Genomic DNA, 21,232 nt, shown 5'->3' with positions numbered 1-21,232 from the left:
AGGTCCAGTTCGAAATGCAAGTCGAGGTAATTTTGTATGTTATGTATATATAGTAAATATATATTTTTCTTTTAGTTATTATTTGTTTTATTTCGTTTAATTTCACTGAAACTGAATGACTGTAATCAACGTTTCAATAGTTTTCGTACATCTAAAACCTATGTACATACATCGCTTTCAAAAATTATATTTACGAAGTTTAAGAGATTATTGCAGCAAATGAAAACCTTATTCCCATAGGAGCATAGATTTGAAGAAAATTTTGGTTAGTAATTTGATATTTTACTTCTTAGAGATCATAGAGATAAATCAGTGAAGGTTTAATCTAGCATTTTTTTTTTTATAATTTTTTTTTTAAATAATCATGCAAAAATAAATGTGGTGTAAAACGCGTAAAAATATTTAATTAAAGATTGCCTCGATCAGAGGTCACTGTGACGCCATATTGGGCTCAAAAGTCCGGATATTTTAATTTAGAAATAAGGAAATTACTCCAAAAAGAAGATATTTTGACAGAAAACAGAATTTTTCCTTTAGAAATAGAATGAATCATACAACACTTCATAGATAGATTGCAAGATAAATGGGTCATATGTCTAGGCGCTAAAGCCAAATGATGGCTTTATCTAACTTCTCTAAACCAGTGAATGCGACCTGTTCAGCGCGATCTTGCTTCAAATTATAGAAGTTCCCTTAGTTATGAATGTTACAGTCAAAAAAGAATAGTTCAATAAGATTTGCGGTCCTCAAGATGCCCGCCCATGCTCCAAAAAAAGAAATGTTAATAATCATGGAGATTCAGAATATGTGAAGACTGTGATACATTTGAAAAGAGCGAGGTTTTCCCCCTACTTATATAAGAAGGAAGACGCCAACAGTAGTACCAAGAGATTCTTTCTTTTTTTTTATGTACAAAATGTATTCCATTTCTTTGTATTTTTTATTCATAACATATAAAAAACTCCATCTGGGATTCCAATGCTCATGATTCTCATTTTCTGGAACATACAAGTAGAAGGGGTAACAATCCCTTCCATCCTCTAATCGTGGTGATCGATCAACTAACGAACTAAGGCTGGCAATTTGGATAAAAACTCAACCATTCTTACACTGTAAATGTAAATATTCTTCTAGGCTGAGTAATAATAGTTATTAAATTCAATTTTAGGAGTCTTCTTCTACGCTGTTTTGTTCCAGGAAGTAAAAACATGACCTGAAAAGTGATTACCTTTTTTTTTCAGCAGAGCCAAAGATCACTTTTCTCAAGGGGCTAAACAACTTCTTTTTTTTTTTTCAAACTCTGATCATTTAATTCTTACCAACTTCACAGTTTGTAACTGTACATTATACTGAAACGTAATACTACAGGGAAGCCTTTCAAATCCCTCCCCAAGAACTACCCCAAAAACGAATTTTCTTAAAAAAAAAAAAAAAAAAAAAATGAGAGTAGATAATTATAAATCGATGAGTTTGCAATGTGTTATCAAAGTTTAAGTGCTGTACTTATGAAGTTCAAGATAAGCCCAGGAGCTTTTTTTGAGAAAGTGAACGATCTATTGAGTGAAGAGGTATTTCCTGTTGAGGACTTTTCACGCTTGGAAATTTAGTGCCACATTTCAATCTTTAAAAAATTATATTATAATTATTTTTTAACTTGATTAAAACAAAGGATTTCTGCGTGAGACCCTAGTGCACTAAACGCTTTAGAGAAAGAATTATGTTTGTATTACGTACAGAAAAAAAAAACTAGTTCCGTTAAAACACTTTTATTGACAAAATTAAGGAGTTAATCTTTTGGGGTCTCTTGGAAACATTGAAGTTTTCCTAATATTGTCCAACCCCAAGTACAGCATAACCACTCGTTCAAGACCGATTCCACCACCTGCATGCGGCGGACATCCATACTTGAATGAATCAATGTATGCTCTAATCTTTTCTAAATCTAAAAACATAAACGATTGCCTTTTAAATGAAAGTAGATTCTTCGAAAAGTTACTAACAGTTTAAGTAAAATAGCTTTTAAAAAATTATACCAATGTTGTGATGTTTAGCTCTTTCTGTAAGTAATTCAACATCGTGTATTCGTTGAGCGCCAGAAAGAATTTCTTCGCCTCTCATAAACATATCATACGAATTAGATAATTTCTAAAACAAATTATTTAATAATTAAAATTTTCCGTTATTTCACAATTTTATTATAAGTTTTATTATAATAAAAAGATAAGACATCGAATTGCTAGAACAGTATATTTACACTGCTCTGAGGCGATATTAGTATTAAAAAAATAAAATAAGACAAGTATTTTAATCCAAGAGATACCTACTGGATTTTCTGGATCGGGCATTGTGTAAAATGGCCTCACAGCTAGTGGATACTTATCGAGTATGTAAAAATCAGTGTCATACTGCAAATAAGAATAATAATCATAAAATAGTATGGATATATATTTAACATGGAATAATTTCCTTGACTTGGTTGAATTCAAATAGAAATCACAATCAAGTTTTTTTATTTTTTTTAAAGAAAAATTTTGTTACAATAAAAATTAAAATTGAATTATAAAATGCAATGAATCAACCTTTGCTCTAACAAGTCTTCCTAATAATTTTTCATCTGGTGTACTGAGGTCATCTTCATCATTTATATTAACGCCAGCTTCTCTCAACATTGCAATGCCTGTAGTATACTCGAGACATAATGGCGGATCCAGAAATTTAAAAGATTCCATCCCATATTGTTGCCTGACTGCGTCAATCTCATCTTGATAACTGATATAAATCTTATTCTAAATATTTTTAACCAGAACTTAATGTATTAATTTTTATTCAAACTAATAATCTGTAAATTAAACTTGCTTTATTAATTAAAAATGCAAAATAAAAATCTATTTCCAAAACGTTTGATCCAGAAACTTATTGTACGATTACAATGTTCTTAATCGGTATGATAGATAAACACTAAACTTATCACTATTTCAAATCCGGTGACCCTCTAAATTTTGTCATGCGTGAGATTCTAACAATGTTCAAAGTGTATGATAATGGGAACTGATACGAAAAGTATCATCTGTACATCTATCCTTAATGTGTATATGTCTACTTCAATAAACTTAAATAGAAAACTTACTTGTCTCTTAATCCTTTAAACATCTTTGTAAACAGATCGCCTATTACCTGAATGACTTCGTGATAATGATATTTAAATGCCATTTCTAAATCAAGTCCAACAAATTCTGTCAAATGTCGATGAGTGTTACTATCCTCTGCTCTGAAAACTACAGCGAAATTAATTCAACAATTTAAATGAACTTCTTTCTTAAAAAGAAATGTAGAATTAATTTTCTAAATAAAACGTTCAAGTAGCTATTTACTTGTTGCAGTAAATAATTAAAATAAAATGTCTATTTTTCTAGAAGGTTTAACACTTACTACCAAAGCCGGTTGGACAAGAGCACACACGCCTATATACAGGGTGATCCATTTAAAACGCACCAATCGCTAACAACTTTTTAGGAAAGCGGAATTTCGAAAAAACCCACAAAGTAAACTATATGTTTTTTTGGATCTAGTTTTCAAATTTTCCACTCCCGACACTATATCTTTATTTTTGGCGGAGTTACGGCTAAAAGCCCGATTGGGGTTTCATAAGGACCACTGATTTTGACAATGATTATGAAAACTGCATATAAAACTGAAAAATGACGTTAACCCCGTTTCGATATGCCTAATATTTGTTGAGATATTTAAGATCAAAGTTACAATTTTATCTATTCGTGAACGGTTTTCAATATTAATTTTCCACCACAAATACACGTTTTGAGAGGTCCTATGATTGCAAAAAATGTTATTTGTGACGCGAAGAACAAAAAAAATAATAATAGAAGATTTAAAAAAATGTAGTGTAATGTAATGGTTGTGGGCGTGTCAGGATAAATTTGTTTTATCATCAAATAAAAGCAATCATCACATCATTTCAATCTACCCAGTATGCAAGACTTCTTGACCGATGATTACGGTAAGAAGATTACTGTATCTGAGGAGGCTCCTTTGAAGGCACAGTACATGCATCACAAGTTGAGTGAAGTGCATTATTTAGTAAATTAAGGAATAAGTTTGATCCTTTACATGAAAGATATTGATCACTTAAATATGTGGCAGGAAGTTTCCAATTTTTTTGGTAATTAAACGCAACTCTCCCAAAATTACCAAATAATTATTAAACCTTCTTGTTTGTAAAAGATGTAAAATTATTTTTTAGCCATTTTGTGTATGTTTGAGAACATCTAAAGCTCTTAACATTTGATTTTTCTTAGAAAAATCACTCGGAAAACGACTTATTTCCCGATATTAAAAAAAATACTAGCTTTACGGCCTTGGCAATATTTTTAGTAGAAAGGGGATGAAAAAATACATAAAAATGACCTGTCGCGTGCTCTTCTTTCTCTTTGATAACAAGTTGAAAAATTGAAATATGATTAAAAATACCAGATTTTGAAATAGCCTGGCACCTTTAATTTTGAAAATATTGAATTGCGGTTTCCGGTTTCTTTCATTACTTTTTATACTCTTTAAAACTTTGTATATGAAAATAGGGGTCAACTGCGAACCCTCACTTTTGATCGCGCGTCAGCCGCGTATGCGGGCAGGAATCTAAAATCAAGTCACATATTCGGAAACTAGAGGTGACGGACAACAAATTTTTCCTCTACCATTTTTCGCTCAGAACAACCGTTTAAGCATGAAATGCATTTGAGCCGTCTTAAAATGAACACCCTGTATAATATATTTTTTAAATTTAAGGCGCATCAACGTCGTTGGCGCCCCGAGCTTTTTCCAGTGCACTGCCGGCCCTAAGGGTATTCTCACGTTACAGACATCACTGATCACCACCGGATAGTGAGATGTAAGGAAGAGAAAATCAAAGGCCTTCAGCTGGATTCTAAATTGGGATCTCCGCGTGGGAATCCGGTATTCGTTAACCATTAAGCGCTAATCTCTACTATATTCACTCTACTTATTAACATTTTTCTAATAAGTAAAAACTTGACCCTATTACAACTTGTCTCGAGTCCACCCGCATAACCCCTACTCCAAACCAGGTTTTTAATTTTTAAATAATAAAATCTTCAACTAAAAATAAAAAATTAAGAAACTGAAACAACTGTAGTAACTAAGAAATTACAAAAAAAAAAATTATGCAACATTGTACTTATATATTTTTTTATGAACTCGTATATATCATTCTTCTATTGGGTCGAAAGTACATTTGGAATCAAGTATTTTCGATAATTGTTACACAGCAATCGAGAGAGACCTTGATGAAACTTAATTTGCGAAGACAAAATGAAAGAACAGGGAGCAAAAAATAAATAACAGAAGCTTAGCCTAAAAAAAAAGAAATAACATTAGATACACTCCATAATAAAAACAAAATTTACCAGCTCCTACTGTAAAAACTTTTTCAAGATCTCCAGCTATTGCCATCTGCTTATACAGTTGAGGACTCTGCGCCAAGTAAGCATTGCCCTTAAAGTATGATACGGTGAACACATTCGCACCTCCTTCACTAGCTGCGCTGATCATCTTAGGTGTATGAATTTCAATAAAGCCCTTCAAAATGAAACTATTTTCAACAAAACTCAAGATAAAATTTTGACTTACCATGATAATAGTTTCGTAGGTTTAATTATCGCGTTCTACATACAATCGACTTCTCTCGACAATGTCGATTCAAGAATGCAAGTCCTTGAAAAGACTATTTATGTTTAAAAAACAACTACTGTTTATTTAATTTCTCACAAAATTAGAAGCAATCGATCAATAAAAGCAATGGGACTTACTAATAATTCAAGACTGTTGATACCTTATCTGTAAGAATATCTCTGAACAGTTTGCACACTCCAGCTTCCAATCTAAATATGGCCTGATTAGCTGGGGTTCTCAAGTCCAATATTCTGTTGTCTAATCTTGTATCCTGGTTTACTCGAATATTTAATCCTTCCTGTAAGTAATCTACTTAAGAGTACTTTTTTTACAAGATGCAAAAAAAAAAAAGTGTGAATTTTAATAGCCACTTACGTCGCCATCAGTTAACGGTCTTGCAGCATCTTCTACAAGCAGTGGTAATTGAGGCTTAGCTGCACTAACTTCCCACAATTCTTCGATATGTAGTTCCACTTGCTTTTGTGTGCAACTATCAATTTCATTCTGAACACACGAAACCTCACCAAAAATATCAATAATCGATTCTTTTGTAATGCTAGAATAAAAAAAAAAAACAAAAACTAACTTAAATCCTAATCTAAACTAGTCAGTATTTTTTGATAATTCTGGAAATAGTAATGTTCTTCACTTACTTAGAAGCAAATTTTACCATTGATTTACTAATATTAGGCGAGACTGCAATCAATCCTTGAATAGTAAACTGTTGTTGCCTCAGAACCATGAAACATTGCTTTCCTAAACAAAAAAATCATTATTTGTACAACGAAATTCACCGACCAGGAAATGTGGTATTAAATTTATATTAATGGAATTAAAAATTAGAAATAAATTTAAAAAATAAAAGAGTTATTAAAAATGCTTGCAGTTATTTAATCGTGTGGTAAGAATAACAAGTGGCAATAACAATAGTAATTTCTTACATAATACTTCTTGGGTATGTACTCTACTTCAGAAGTTCTTGAATTTACCTTTTGCTCTAGAAGTCTGAAGTCTAGCTCTAATCCACACTTTGTTTTTTGCCATTTGCACTGTTAATTCTTTTATGTGCGTAAAAATTCTGTTCCTTAATTCAGATGAATTTACATTAGAGCTCCTAATCATCCCAAAAGAACCATATTTACCTGCAGAAACATCCTCCTCTTTTACCTGCGACTCCTTAAAATATATAATTTTATAATAATTACAAAATTACATAAAACATTTCATTACAAAGACTCCTAAGGAAAATTTAATTAAGAGATGAAAGATTCTTTACTGGTCATTGTACTTAAAGACTCACATGAAAAAAAAAATCTATATTGCACATTTTTAAATTTCACGTTGAAAGATTACAATTAATATTTGCTCCTCTATTAATTCACGGTACCAAAAATACATACCTGACTCACAGTTTCTGCTCTCTTTGCACTTTTCTGTGCCTCTTTTGCTAATTTTTTCTGTTGTTTTTTTGAAAGAGCACTGAAAAGGTATAAAATAAAAAGACGTGAATGTTTAGTCAATAAATAAGTTGTACTCACAAGCTGCTGCATAAAACAGTAAACTACAATTACTTAAACTATATATTACACAGTTGCCAAAGGGTACTTTAATACTTTTACTTGTGCTAGAAAAAAAAATAATAGAGAAATAGTTCCTTTGCGAGTTAAAAGAAATCTGACATTCAACTTCTAATATGTGTACTTGAGGTCCTATCTGTCAGCAACTCAAAATTAGTACCACTCTTGAAACGATATTCTGACAAACAAATTAGAAAGATTTTTTTTTGTTTCAATCTGCCGGTTTCGGACTTAATGGAGCACTAGATTTGAATTTCTCATCACTTATTTATTTTTTGCCAACCATGAGGGCAGTACCGAGGTAACGCGCTCAAACCTGCTCGTGAACAATGCAACAATAACAGATAACAATAGTCCTGGAAATATCACTTTGAGCAAAGCAGAAAAAAAGAGAGTGAAGTAAAATAACGCGAAGAAATTATTTCTAACCTTTTTACCTAAGTACAATAAAAACTAATACTGCAATAAAGTTCTTAATAAAACAACTGATACTAAAATCCTAAACCTAACACTATGCTATTTCAAAACGTTTCATATGCAGCCAGTAAATTACATAAAAACAAATTAGTCTCAATAAACTAGACAATTTCTTTCTATTCTTCTTGTTAAGAGTCGCCGATGCTTATCTTCTAAAGGCTTCATTCGCAGACATTTCTCATCTACAAAGTAATGCTATTGTTTTAAGAATTACACTGAAACCTTTTTCCTCCGGGGGATAATCCCCTTAAAGACCTTCATCGTGAAACTCCTCATTAATTAGCCATGTCCAGTCGCTAATCACGCTACAGCATAGGTTTTGTTTTTAATTCTGTTATGTGGAAATTATGAAGTCAACTTATAACAATGTCATACAACTGATGATGGCCGAAAATCTTAAACCAATGAGAAGTACAAAAACAAATATATTGTTACGGAGAAAATCTTTGCACGTCCAGCTATGCGGATTTGTATCCACCTTGATTAGAATAAATACTCTCTCCTATTAGATGGGTCGGGTATTTCATTCGAAAAAAAGCAATCATACGATACCTCTTTAAATTCATCAATTATGTCGACGCAAAAGTGAGTGTAGGATTTCTGTAGGGCTTTTCGCTAAGTTTCGAAGTTCTTTAAACCAATTAACGTTATTTCTTAATAGCTGTTACGATTGTCTTAAGTAATCTCTTTAAACCAATTAACGTTATTTCTTAATAGCTGTTAAGATTGTCTTAAGTAATCTATCTATTATGAGCTGTAGGAAACTAACTTCAGCTAGGAAAAAGTTGGGGAGAGTTAAAATGGACTAAAACTTTCGTTATATCAAATAAATGTAGAAATTAAACACTTTAAACATCCTCCAAGCAGAAATATCATTGACCGGATAGATATCGTACAGAATTACATACCCTTCAGCGCTTTCTTCTTGATTTTCTTTGGTTGAAACCATGGCGGTTACACACTACACGGCAATATTATTAATTTATAACATGTGACAGCTGATAGCTGAAACGGTAGTTATTAACCTTACAACACCATGCTTAGAATTAATCGATGACAGTCGATTCAGAATAAAGGTTGATTCAGCGATTAGTTTAATTTTTTACACTACTTCAAACATAACACTCGATGAGGTGCAGTCAGATATGAAAAGCTTAAAAATACTCTCTTATCTAGATTCTGACTCAACAAGTTTTCTAAAAACCAATTATATATAATGAAAATATAAAAAACATTTATCGTACTCTAAAAATTATCAAATTCCAATGGGTGTACTGCGCCAAGCTAATACAATAAATAGCAGGCATATAATTGTGCTTCTAATACAAGAAACAAGCACCGGAGAACCACAGCCGTAAACATATAATGAATAAAAATTATATAATGTACAGACAGCTCTTGTAACTGGATCAATGATTAAAAAAAAAATCATATCGTTATTTCATGCATTATTGGAAAATATATTCTTTTGCAGTTTTTCGCCACCTAATTCTAATGTGCCGCTTGTCACCAATTTCAGTAACGCTTTCTTCGCTAAAGAGGTACCATTTACATATATCGAATTGAAAGATGTATTCTAGTTTTCTTTTTTTTTCTCTCTCTCTCTCTCTTCATCTAACACTAGACAATTTAAGAATGTCAATTGGCACACTGAACGTTTTTTCTCAAGTTTAATTGTGACAGTTATGCCTTTTATTAATATGGGGATTTTAACTTAATAACGAGGAATTTTCAAAATAAATACACTTGGTACAATTATTAAGGGCAATAAACTGTATATATCTTCTTCATATAATTTGATTATTCACCAAAATCAGACAAAATAGTTCAAATATCTCAAACGAGCCAAGGACCGGGAAAATTAGATTAAATAGACCGGATTGGGGCAAAAAGGGAGTAATGGATGATAATAAGATTGACATATCACTTATAACTACTTAATTTATATATATGTACTTATAATTTTTTTTTTCCTAAGTTAGAAAGAAATATGATTCAACTTAACCAATACAATAATTTAAAAAACTTTAACAAAATATGAATTTGGGTTTACACCTTAATTATATTACAGATCTTAAAACTAATTTGAACGAATACGTTTCGATTTATTAAAATGTATATAAAAACAAAATGGCAAATTAAAACAGTTTAACATCAGCACGTTTATTTCAAATAACTTCCAACATATTTTCTGAAGCTATCGCAACCATCAATTAATATATCTGAAACTTTTATGCATAAGATGTAGAAATTTTCTTTTGTTGACTCGATATAAAGTTGTACCTTTTCATCAGACATTATTGCAGTGTAAACTTCCACCAGCTGTATTACACTGTACTGAGCGAGAGACACTAGAGTGCCTATTAAACCAACAATTAACGTCCTCACTTGTTTCCAGTATATCCACACCCACTTGGGTACATTAGATGAAAAACTCCCGCTGTAGGTTCTTGTAAATCTTATTAATTTCTGATAGGTTGCCTCATCATATAAAGATATAAGGTAGAAAGAAATTGTCACAAATAACGTAAACAAAAAGCATGATTTAACGAAGGACATGATGCTTGAGCACACTGAAATTAATTAGAAAAAATAAAAATATAGAAGTACACAAAAAACAACGAATTATATTATTACATAACAGTGAAGTGTTGATATAAGGTGATAACATACCCGTTCTAGCAGGTGCTACCTTATCAATGCCGTCAACTTCACCGTTTAAATTGTCCTTATTATCCACAATTTCTGTTATGGCACTTCCATTTTCCGGCATTACTTCTCTATTATTTTCCACCATTTTAGCAGCATTTTTCTTTTTCTTCTTTTTTTTAGGTTCTTTTTTCTGAGCTTGTTCCAACAATTCTTTTTCTTGAGAAAAAACAAATTTAAATATTAATAAGTTGAAAGGAAGTTAAAACAAGAACTTTGCACCTATTTGCATTTAAAAATAAAGGTAGAAGATGAATAATAATGGCAAATTTAATTAGATAACAAACGTTTTTTAATCCAATAATATTTATAATACTAAGATTCACCAATCGAACCTGAAAGGTACAAAGCTTAAGCTATTCAGTCCTACTGTTCCAAACGAAGGCCGTTGGACACAATCTTACTCCATTGAGTCGTACATACAATCCACTATCAGCTTTACCCTGACTCCTAATCTGCCTTCAGCGGAGAATGCTCCGAGTTTGTCTACAAGATAAGAAGTGAAGTTCATTCCTGTTAGCAAGCCAGATCCATGTTTCAGGTTTACAAACTGCTGATCAGGCACAATATAAGAGAGAGGCGTGGAGAGGGGATAACCTATGCAGCTCCACTTTTCCTTAATCCCCGTATGACGTCGAACCCAAAACAGAAGTTTTTATACTTCTATCAAACTTCTAGAAAATAATTTTAAAATCTCGAGTACAATCAATTTTTTCTGGCAACCTGCATCATTCGTCTAGACTCAAAAGAAAAAAGAGCTACAACATAGGTTATATGAGTCAAAAAACCTAAACTTCACAAAATTATTTTTATATAATCGAGAAATGTGGAAATTTTACAATGATTACTAGCAGCTAAGTGACATCCTTGGGCATCTAAACGTGTTCCAGCTGTCTGCCTCTTATTATAAGAATAATCCTCTCAAAACAAATTTCAACACCGCTTCAATTACGTCATAAAAAAAAGATCTACAGAAGAATAAAACACAAAGCAACCTTGAAATCATACACTTGTCAAGATATTAATACTTCCCAACCTACAGACTAGTTGAATTACAAAAAAAGACTTAAAATGCTCAACAACCACAAAACAAAGTTTGAATTCCCACTAATTCCTACTCCTATAAAACTACTTGGCCCCAAACAACTACATTTTGCATTTTTAGACACTTTAACACATCAATCACGACAGTAAATTCATTTAGACTTTTTTTTTTATTTATTACACTCGCTTGGGTGATACATTTACTACAATTGGAACGGAACAGAGAAGATAAACATGTCCTCTGTGCAAGAACGACTCGCAAAATCGTGACGAGTTCCACATTTTTAGTGTTTTAGCTTCCGCCTCCGTCTATGTCCCATAGTTGGTAGTTGGACGTAAAGCCCCACCAGAAATAACAGGTGATCACTTTACATTACTTTTTAATTTATTTTTTGTTTTAAGTTATCTTCACATCACTGTAAGAAAATCAACGATTTGGTAGTTGAACACCGTTCTTTTTACTAGCCGAAACTAACAAAACTGAGATAACATAATGAGTAGCCATTTATTTAACGTAAAAACAAGGAATCATTCTTTAGAGTTAACAGAATTTAGATTGAGCTAACTTACTTCTCTCAAAATATTTTCGTGATAATGAAATTAGGAACTATTAATATTCGGCAAAAATGTTTCTAAAATCACTGTAAGTAATAAAGTATACTAGTACATCTTACCCAATAGTTTCTTTTCATGAGCCTCTTTTTTTAACTTGTCTACTTCAATTTCTCTATTTAATTCACCAAGAAACTTTACTACATTTCTTGCAGCAAACTGACATCCTTGGGCATCTAAACATGGCCCAGCTATTTGCATCATTTTTGGGACAAGAGGATTTTCTTTAAGATCAAGCCATCTTAAATGTTTTAAGTTGCAGAAACTTAAGGGTAATGTTTGTAACTTGTTTCTATACAAGTCTAGATATTTTAAGTTAATCAGTAGTCCAAAGTTATCTGGTAATTCTATTAGCTGATTTCTGCAGAGATCTAGTTTTACTAGATGTACGAGTGATGTTGCAAAAGTCAACTAAAAAATAAAGTAAAACTAATTAAAGTATTTTGAAATATAATATAATAAAATAAGAAGTTTAGTTTGCTAACAAACAAGAAATACATGCTACATTTCATGAGTGAGGATGGTAAAATAGAATTACACAGATTTGTATTTTTTACTTCTACTTCACTGTAAAAATGATAAAACTTTTTCGGATAATATTTAGCAGAAATTTTCTTATATATATATATATAAGAAATCTGAAGGTAAGATTTTCATATATATATATATATATATATATGAAATCTGAAGGCAAGATTGCTAATTAAAAACGTCTTTTCAGTATACTAGAAATTAAGGGTGTTCTTAATTGATTTTGAATGGGTGAGAATTTAAAAACTTTTTCCAGTTTAAAAATTATCTTGTAACACAATCAACCAGAACATAATCAACATTTCTTGCAAATATGAACAGAGCTATAACATTGAGCATCTAGCACAGTGGTTCCCAAACTTTTTTGGCCCATGGACCCCTTTTTATAGTCAAAACTTGCCCACGGACCCCCAAGTGAAAAAGCTACATAAATGCATAGTATAAAAATTACATATTTAAAAAAACAGTTTGTTGAAGAAGTATTTATTGAAATTACAACTTTTGTTTAAAATAAAATTTAAAAAAATTAATAATTTGGATGAACGTGATGAGATGTTATGAGTGTATTTATATCCGGCTCAATGTTTGTGAATAGCTACCGCAAATCCCCACGAGTAATCTTTGGTTCAGGTTTGCATGAAGAGCCATTAAGTGTTGACAGTGAGCAAGCAAATCTTCATCTCTATTTTACAATTTCGAAAGATTTGGAAACTGAGAACTTTCTCCTCTTCCCAAGTTTTGTATTTACAGAAAATGTTTTGCAACCATCACAGATATTAAGCTTTTAGTTTTGATTAAATTTAATTGGTCACCTTGTTAGTTTCTAATTTCCATAATAAAAATGGATCACAGTTTTATTATTTTATATTGAACCTTGCGCGGGTCCCCTAACGTTGTTCAGGGACCCCCAAATCAATTTTAATTTTCCATGGACCCCCTGAATGATACCGGGGACCCCTGGAGGTCCGTAGGGACCACTTTGGGAACCACTGATTTAGCAGATCAATTTTGGGGGGAAAAAGAATGGCAGTGAATTCAATGGTAACTTTTTCAATACATTTACTTTTTTTTATTAACATAAATCACTGAGTGATTCTTGCAGAACTCTGTAATTTTAAACGCTCCGTAAATAAATAAAAATAGAAAAGTAACAGAATTAAAGAAAACAATAACAAAAAATCAACCATCAGTGAAGGGAGCAACCCTCAGAAACCGAAGTTCAGCAAGATACTCTGTCCTCGTAAACCTTATGCCATAAGTAAAAGATACTTACTTCCGTTGTTAAAATTTGAACATGAACATGCGATTGTTATTAGTAAAGCTGTTTTTCGAAACAAAAAATTTCAGCAACCTTACTTATTCCATTAATAAAATCTTAATGGCTTATGGAAATAAGGCTAAAATTAAAATAAAGCGAAAATTTAAAATTTTCTTTTTTTATAAAATTTATCAAAAAATTTCTTCGAATTCAATGTTGTATAGAATATGTACAATAAGTAAATTAAGATGTACAATATACCGAAACTGCCTGTTATGTGATGGCGCAATAATTTTTATCTCATTAGATTATCTCAAAACGTGCATCGCTTTGGGATAAGATTTTGGTTTAAGAGATAAAACTGCCAAGAAAAACTGTTTTCAAACGTACTGAGAATAAGAATTATAGAATAAAGAAAAATATTTAAAAAGTAAATATTTATGCAGTTTTAAAACTCTCCCATTTATTGGCTTCTAATTTATTAGTGACCATTATAAAATGTTTTATTCAATATCTAAATTCTATATTATGGGAAAAGAACTTTACTTACACCTAGTGATGTGAGCTGATTGCTTGAAAGATCCAAACATGTTGCTTTCGGTATAGCTGCCTATAAAAATAATTATTTCAACGATTTGAGTTCCACGATTACTGCCATTCATTTTACTGTAGCCTCATGTTACCTTTATACTTACAATTTCTTTAACAGGTACAGACTGTAATTCACTCAGACTTAAATCTAAAGTGTCATCAGTGAGATGTTCTTTTAAATTCCTTTTCTTTACCATATTTATTCAGAAAAGTAAGCAATGGACAAATAGCGCTTTAAGATTCCTTTTTAATTTTATAACTGTAAATGAAAGAAACATAAGATTAAAATCGTAAATGTTACAACTCATATGTGGGGTTTATAGAACCTAAATAATCTAATAACAAGAATGCAAAACATAAGTTTTGATGCATATTGGAAAGACGTAAAGACCCTTAAAATGAACAAACCTTTCTTGCTTTAAATTTTACAATTAAAATGTTAGTTATTTTACTAATAAAACGTTGCGGAAAGAAGCTCGACTCCACGTACACGATCAGATGTTTGCACCAATAATCCTGATCCAAGCCTTCACCCGCGTGCCACGCAGTACACCTACAGCAAAAACTCCAAACCTACAACGGTTCGTTTAAAATCAACATAAATGTAATACAATATAACCAGACAGAAGGTTTCAAGTGAACCAAGTTACATTCTAGTTATCCCCCAACATGGTAATAATTACAAATTCCGACTACAATGACAGTATAACAAAGTAGATGATTCTGAAGGTTTAAATTTAATAGAAATTGTTGAATAATTATAAAAGATAAAACAAAATGCCACATGGAAGGAAAAAGCCGTTTAGTGGTAAAGCGAAGAAAATTCAATTGCAGGCAAAAAAACAAAACAAAAGAGTTTGGGAAGGAAATGGTAAATGCCCACAATTATTTTATTTTTATAATAATTTAATTTTTTTAAATATTGTGTTATTTTTAGGAAACAGTTCAAGAAGCACTCTTTTAGTAAGAGGAAGTAGTGATGAAGAAGAAGATGAGATTAATGTTCAGAAAGTAAATTATCAGCCAGAAAAAGGAAGAGGTAGTGGAAGAAATAATTCCAATAGGTAATTCTAAGAAAAAGTAACTCAATTACAGATTGTCGGTTACCTTTTCTTACCTTTTATAAGGGGAAATCCAAAAACTTAAAGTTGGACTGCAAACTTTATTTGTGCTTACTTCCCTTTTATCTCCAGTTCCTTCCTTTTTTTTCATTCTACAGGTATAACTTACAGTTCTTTCGAGACACTGAGGCAGCGATGAAAGAAAGAAAGGAAGAAGCTAGGAAACCATTAGAAGCAGTTAATGAAGAAAAACTTGAGATTGATATTGAGTTTTTTTTTCCTTCAGAGTTAAAATTCCCCGTAAGACCTCCTTGGGATTTCAGCATGAGTAAAGAGCAACTTGATGCAAAAGAAAATAAGTACTTTAGTGTATGTATAACATTTTTTCGAAACAATGTTGATTTTCTAAAAAATTATTGTTATAAATTAGGTTGTAACAGTAAAACTACAAAATGGTTGTGCAGCATGTCATATCCATTACTTTTTTTTTACCATATTAAAAGTGCCTTTCTTGGAAGCAGATTTTCCTTTCCCATAATTTTGCTACTACGTTTCTAGCCCTAAAGCATGTCATCTTTCACGTATAAATTGGGATACGACTCTCACGTTAATGAATCATAACTGGTGGCAGTTTGGACTTAAAATATATATTCATTTTAAATATTGTTAAGTAATTATGTTCGTCAATTATAAATGTTTTAAAGGATGTACTCTTCGGTAGAGCACTAGACTATTAGACTGACAGAGCAGGTTATCTTCTCTTCCCATCTTGCAGTCTATTACTAGAGAATGCTTGTACAGAAATTGGCGATACACTATTAATCAGTCAAGGTCTTAATTAAAAAATCTTCATTTTTACTCTTAAGCTTTGTAAAATCATCAATTCTTACTTGGCAAAATTATCTCATACTTTATTTTTTGAATATTAGTGAATATATCTTGAATAGTGCCTCGCTCTTCCTTTGTTGCTGTTTTCTTTGTTATTCTTCTTTTTTGGCATTAAGCCCACGAAGAGCCCAAGCCTTCGGTTTCGAAACGTATTTAGATTTCGCAGGGTAGGGTTGTTGGCCCAACCCCTGAAACAATGCAGGACCTTGGATTTAAAGGTTTTACTCGTTTTGCCGTTGCTGACTCCAAGGGAAGGTAGCCCTTAGGTGTGTAGTGTATGTGCCTTAGTGTGAATGTAGGAGTGTAAGAGTATTGTGTCCCCTATTTTATAGTGAAAGTGCATGGAGTACTCTGCTAGGAACCCGTGGGATTGCAACACCCAGGAAGCTCCATGCAACAGCGACCCCCTGCGAGCGTTATTCTTTATTATTATTGATTCATATTTTTGCTTATTACCTCAGAACTTCTTCAGATGCATTTGAGTTAACCATTTATAGCTTTACCATTGACCTTTGGAGAGAGGCGATTTGCTAAACTTGCCTTAAGCGGCTGCAAATTTATTTTTAATTTTTCACTAGATTTTTTTTTAAACTCAAGGTTTATTTCCTAATTACCCTTGTACTGGCAAGTTCCAAAATTTCCTTTAATCTTTTAATTTCAACACTCATGTTTATTTATCTCAATTTGCCCATTTTGAAGTTTAGTTGTGAAGGACCTTAATGTATCGAATTATTTTTAAAAATATATCATTTTTCCATTTATTATTCTACTCAATTTTCATATAGGATTATTTGAAAGAAATTGAGAAGAAATTTGATATTGCCGAATTGAGTTATTTTGAATTGAATCTGGAAACTTGGCGACAACTTTGGAGAGTGTTGGAAATGGCTGATATTGTCTTGATTATAGTTGACATTAGATTTCCTGTGAGATAATTTATTATTTATAAATTTTAATAGTAAAATAATAGTATATTGAATAATTTGTAAATTGGTGCGTTATATTTCAGGCCTTGCTGTTTCCTCCATCTCTGTATGACTTTGTTACAAAATCAATGAAAAAAAATATTATCCTAGTTATGAATAAAATTGATTTAGCTCCAGCACCATTAGTTGTTGCTTGGCAGCATTATTTAAAATCTAAATTCCCCGAACTTCATGTTCTAATGTTCACTTCATACCCTTCCTACAATTTACGAACGCCATCATCTAAACAATCAGGTTGTGACTAAGTCAATATTAGTTATCTTAAGAATTTCTTATCTTCTTTGTTTAATCAGAAATTAAATAAATGTTGCAGGCTTGCAGATTCGAAGGCGCAAGGGAAGGATGCGAATGGCCGCCGAAGGAGCGCAGAAACTTTTAAATGCGTGTAAAGAAATTGTGGGTGATAATGGTAACTTTTATATATATAATTACATTTTTATATGCAATTGTGAAATGCTTATTAAGTTAAGATTTATGTTGATTTAAAAGAATTATTTCATAAGAATTTGCCATTGAAATTTGTGTGCTTTCAAAAAAAAAAAAAAAAAATGAAATAGAAATAAATAATCTTAAATCGATTCCAGTTGATCTCTCTTCTTGGCAGTCAAAAATAAACGAAGAAAAGACACTTGATTACGAAATTGAAGAAGATGTGGAAATTGAGGAGACCGTAAATGTGAGTTTTTACAGCAATTAATAAATGATGAATTAAATTAGTAAATCAATTAATAAATGATTCATTGTTTTCATTCCTTCCTCTACCCGATCTATCAATCATTATTAACTGACATGTGCAACAGTAGCTATGTCTGAGTTGCCAACGTTTTAAAATCATCAGCTCAAGATACGTTCATCATTCAAACATTAAATCTCTAAACTCTGCTTCTTTCCAGACGTCACAATTTTACAGATGTCGTACACATACGAGTAGACTTCTCAAGACGAAATAACAAACTGGTTGCATAAATGATAGCTGGACCTAAACGAACAGAAGAAACAAACAAAATCAGCTGGAACTTTAAAAAGTAACAACATTGTCATTCAGTGAAAGGACGTTCATGAAAACCTAAAATACTTTGCTACACATTTCCTTACACCCATGGACTTCCACACGCAACATTAAAATTGAGACATTTCGACTTCATTAAAACGTTCTAACCTACTACACTATTCTTTACTACACTTCTTAGGACTATTGACATACGCCTGTTCAGCCTGTATGGGGGCCAGTAATACTGTTGTAAACAATCTACAATCAAACGTGCGCAATGGGTAAATCAACAGGTCGTCAGAAATACCACTTATAAGTAATGTTAGGACGACTAAAATAATCATAAATGATTTACCATTATCGCAGTTATAATACACAACGAATCGGAACTGGCAACCATTGAGCCAACCATTTGAGATAAATTTAACCTGAACAAACTCGCCTGAACTATTAGGATGTTGCTCTTCGCCTTTATTACCATTTCAGCTTTTATTGTTTTCCACTTCTTAGATAAGTAATAACTATTAAGGTTCCATGGACTGGGACAGATTTATCTTTATAATTATTATTGGCAATATTTTTTAACGTTCTTAGAATTTATACAATTTAAAATATACCCCAGCTTTTAACTTTCTGCGTATTGTGAAATTGATCATCTTTAGTTTTTAAGGCCGAGACATTCATCCTCAAATTATTTTGCATTTATCTTCATATTTATGTGTAGTTTCGTTGATGTGTTAATAATACTTGTCTTAACTTAAGAGTTAAGCCCCCTATTAGTTTATCACAAATGTATGAAGTATTTAAATCCTTTCAGATTAAACATCTAGATACCGGTTACAAGGAACATACAAGTTATGATGGAGGTATACTTACAATAGGATGCGTTGGTCAACCAAATGTCGGAAAGTCCTCGCTAATAAACGCTTTAATGGGAAAAAAGGTAAAATTTACATAGGTATCTATCACAATAATTTCATACTACTCATTCGCCAAATCCAACCGTTCTAATTTAGTGTAAGTTGCTAATACGCGTGCAAGTCCAAACAAAGGGATAAACGTTTTCCCCTACAAACTGTCTAGTATCCGACTGATTAAGGGACTGTCATTTTATGCCGTGATGATCGAATAATAGTAGTGATGATCAGGGTACTAGGATTAATTCAAAACAAACTAAAACCTCTTGGTTGTTTAGTTAATCTCAATCTCGTCGATCTCATTTTTCCTTTTTTTAGCGCATTTGTATCTCATATTAGTCATTTTTATTTTTTATTTCTGGAATTTGTGATTTTCTAGGTTGTAAGTGTGTCTAGAACTCCAGGTCACACAAAACATTTTCAAACAATATTTTTAACACCAAACGTTAGGCTTTGTGATTGTCCCGGACTTGTATTTCCATCCAGAGTTCCTAAAGTTCTTCAGGTAATAAAGTTTGTATAATTTATCGTTAGAAATGAAATAATATAAATGTAAGTCATCTAAATAAAATACGTATTTCATGTTCTTGACTATTTTTTCAGGTTTTGATGGGCAGTTTTCCCATAGCGCAGTTAAGAGAACCATATACATCAGTTAAATACATAGCTGAGAGACTGGATCTTGTTGCTTTATTAAAACTAGATCACCCTGATAACGATGATGTTTGGTCAGCCATGGATGTTTGTGATGGTAAGATTCAGTTACATGTTACATGTTAAATAACAGCATAAAATATTTTCTGTTAAAAGAAAAACAAATCATAGTTTTTCTCTTCCGTTTATAATTATAAATTACTAATTAATCAGTACAGGGAAACTTTTACTTCCCTTGGCCTTTTTTTGTTTATAAGACTCGAATCAGTTTCCGCGGGGGCACATTCTTCTTAAATCGAAATTAGATTAAACCTTGTCCTTCAACCGTTAATATTCACTAAATATATTATATTTAGGAACTAATAAATTTCTTTTTTTTTTAATCACTAAGTAATATTTCTACAATATACAAAATATTTAAGGTTGGGCTATGAAAAAAGGCTTCAAAACCGCAAGAGCTGCAAGGCTGGATACTTATAGAGCAGCAAACCATTTACTAAGGCAGTCTCTCGAAGGAAAAATTCCATTATGTCTCTATCCTCCCAATTATACTTCTACAAAAGGTAATTTCGAAATACACTCATTAACTTAAGTAATGTATTTTTAATATTTAACTGATAGTTACCTTCAATTTTTTTTTTTTTTTTTAGATGAATGGAAAAACCACCCAGAGGTTCAAATGGTGGAATGGATTCAAGCCAGCTCTTCCTCACAAAATGATAAAGATCAGTTACCATCTGTTAGCGATTATACATCTGAAGAGGAAGAAGAAGAAAAATTTTCTTCTTTAACAAGTAAGAGCTCCATAAATTCTAAAGAAACAAAATTATCGGGGAATAATGACAACGATGAAGAGGACAGCGAAAGTGATATTGTTGCTGTTAATAAATTTCAAGCCTTAAATACCATAGATTGAATTAGTTTGTGTAGTTTGAATTTATTTTTTAACTATTTGACTTTTTAATAAATAATAACCTTCTTGTTCATTAAAATATTTAGTTCCTCAAAAGTTGAATTATCCATGTATTATAATATGCAAATAACAATAAACAAAATTGCATTTGTTAAATCTATTTTTATGAAATTATTATTTTACGACTTATGATTGTGCCAGTTTGACTACCATTTATTTATTTCCAGAATAGGAACTGCCCAGAATGTGTGCACCTTAACATTGAAATTAATGGTCTAATTTTAATTACCTAATGAAACTTACTCATTAAATTCTTATCT

At 31.6% G+C, this 21,232-nt stretch overlaps 3 protein-coding genes and 1 non-coding gene across 5 annotated transcripts; 2 read left to right on the top strand and 2 right to left on the bottom strand.

Moving 5' to 3' along the window:
* Positions 1-1,750: 1,750 nt before the first annotated feature.
* Positions 1,751-8,823, bottom strand: AspRS (aspartyl-tRNA synthetase). The gene is made up of 12 exons (XM_074118531.1): positions 8,666-8,823; positions 7,104-7,182; positions 6,693-6,879; positions 6,357-6,459; positions 6,079-6,259; positions 5,864-6,001; positions 5,439-5,610; positions 3,128-3,275; positions 2,580-2,769; positions 2,325-2,405; positions 2,034-2,145; positions 1,751-1,942 (listed from the first exon to the last, which is right to left on the bottom strand). The coding sequence occupies exons 1-12, from the start codon at positions 8,704-8,706 to the stop codon at positions 1,779-1,781; spliced, it is 1,596 nt and encodes a 531-aa protein (XP_073974632.1). The 5' UTR covers positions 8,707-8,823; the 3' UTR covers positions 1,751-1,778.
* A 1,072-nt stretch (positions 8,824-9,895) lies between these two features.
* Positions 9,896-15,097, bottom strand: LOC141449279 (uncharacterized). The gene is made up of 6 exons (XM_074118532.1): positions 14,911-15,097; positions 14,607-14,761; positions 14,462-14,521; positions 12,185-12,533; positions 10,431-10,625; positions 9,896-10,330 (listed from the first exon to the last, which is right to left on the bottom strand). The coding sequence occupies exons 2-6, from the start codon at positions 14,697-14,699 to the stop codon at positions 9,921-9,923; spliced, it is 1,107 nt and encodes a 368-aa protein (XP_073974633.1). The 5' UTR covers positions 14,700-14,761; positions 14,911-15,097; the 3' UTR covers positions 9,896-9,920.
* Positions 11,688-11,796, top strand: LOC141450592 (U6 spliceosomal RNA). The gene has a single exon (XR_012456186.1). It is a non-coding gene; the product is annotated as a U6 spliceosomal RNA (small nuclear RNA).
* Ns4 (Nucleostemin 4) lies at positions 15,054-21,072 on the top strand. 2 transcript variants are annotated; one of them, XM_074118526.1, is made up of 12 exons: positions 15,054-15,373; positions 15,440-15,566; positions 15,722-15,932; positions 17,237-17,377; positions 17,461-17,671; positions 17,751-17,846; positions 18,022-18,113; positions 19,246-19,371; positions 19,725-19,850; positions 19,949-20,096; positions 20,422-20,562; positions 20,650-21,072. In XM_074118526.1, exons 1-12 carry the CDS (start codon positions 15,280-15,282, stop codon positions 20,913-20,915), a joined length of 1,779 nt encoding a protein of 592 aa, XP_073974627.1. In that variant the 5' UTR covers positions 15,054-15,279; the 3' UTR covers positions 20,916-21,072. The 2 variants fall into 2 exon arrangements, with proteins under 2 accessions (XP_073974627.1, XP_073974626.1); XM_074118525.1 differs by having other exon boundaries at positions 15,129-15,566.
* Positions 21,073-21,232: the final 160 nt, after the last annotated feature.

This window comes from Rhodnius prolixus, unplaced genomic scaffold, assembly GCF_049639745.1.
Source record: "Rhodnius prolixus isolate KJV_2025 unplaced genomic scaffold, Rpr scaffold_2, whole genome shotgun sequence".
Taxonomy (NCBI): Eukaryota; Metazoa; Arthropoda; class Insecta; order Hemiptera; family Reduviidae; genus Rhodnius; species Rhodnius prolixus.
The sequence above is the reverse complement of the archived record's forward strand: the minus strand, read 5'-3'. Positions and strand labels throughout refer to the sequence as shown.

Excerpts from the sequence above, each read along its gene's own strand:
- Ns4 (XM_074118525.1), top strand. The coding sequence starts at position 15,280 with ATGCCACATGGAAGGAAAAAGCCGTTTAGTGGTAAAGCGAAGAAAATT. Across the intron at positions 17,672-17,750 it reads GCCATCATCTAAACAATCAG|GCTTGCAGATTCGAAGGCGC; the intron begins GTTGTGACTAAG and ends TAAATGTTGCAG. Across the intron at positions 20,097-20,421 it reads AGCCATGGATGTTTGTGATG|GTTGGGCTATGAAAAAAGGC; the intron begins GTAAGATTCAGT and ends AAAATATTTAAG.
- LOC141449279 (XM_074118532.1), bottom strand. The coding sequence starts at position 14,699 with ATGGTAAAGAAAAGGAATTTAAAAGAACATCTCACTGATGACACTTTA. Across the intron at positions 14,522-14,606 it reads CTGTACCTGTTAAAGAAATT|GCAGCTATACCGAAAGCAAC; the intron begins GTAAGTATAAAG and ends TTATTTTTATAG. Across the intron at positions 10,626-12,184 it reads TCATGAAAAGAAACTATTGG|AAAAAGAATTGTTGGAACAA; the intron begins GTAAGATGTACT and ends TTTTTTCTCAAG.
- AspRS (XM_074118531.1), bottom strand. The coding sequence starts at position 8,706 with ATGGTTTCAACCAAAGAAAATCAAGAAGAAAGCGCTGAAGG. Across the intron at positions 7,183-8,665 it reads CAAGAAGAAAGCGCTGAAGG|TGCTCTTTCAAAAAAACAAC; the intron begins GTATGTAATTCT and ends ATACCTTTTCAG. Across the intron at positions 6,460-6,692 it reads TCAGACTTCTAGAGCAAAAG|GAAAGCAATGTTTCATGGTT; the intron begins GTAAATTCAAGA and ends TTTTTTGTTTAG.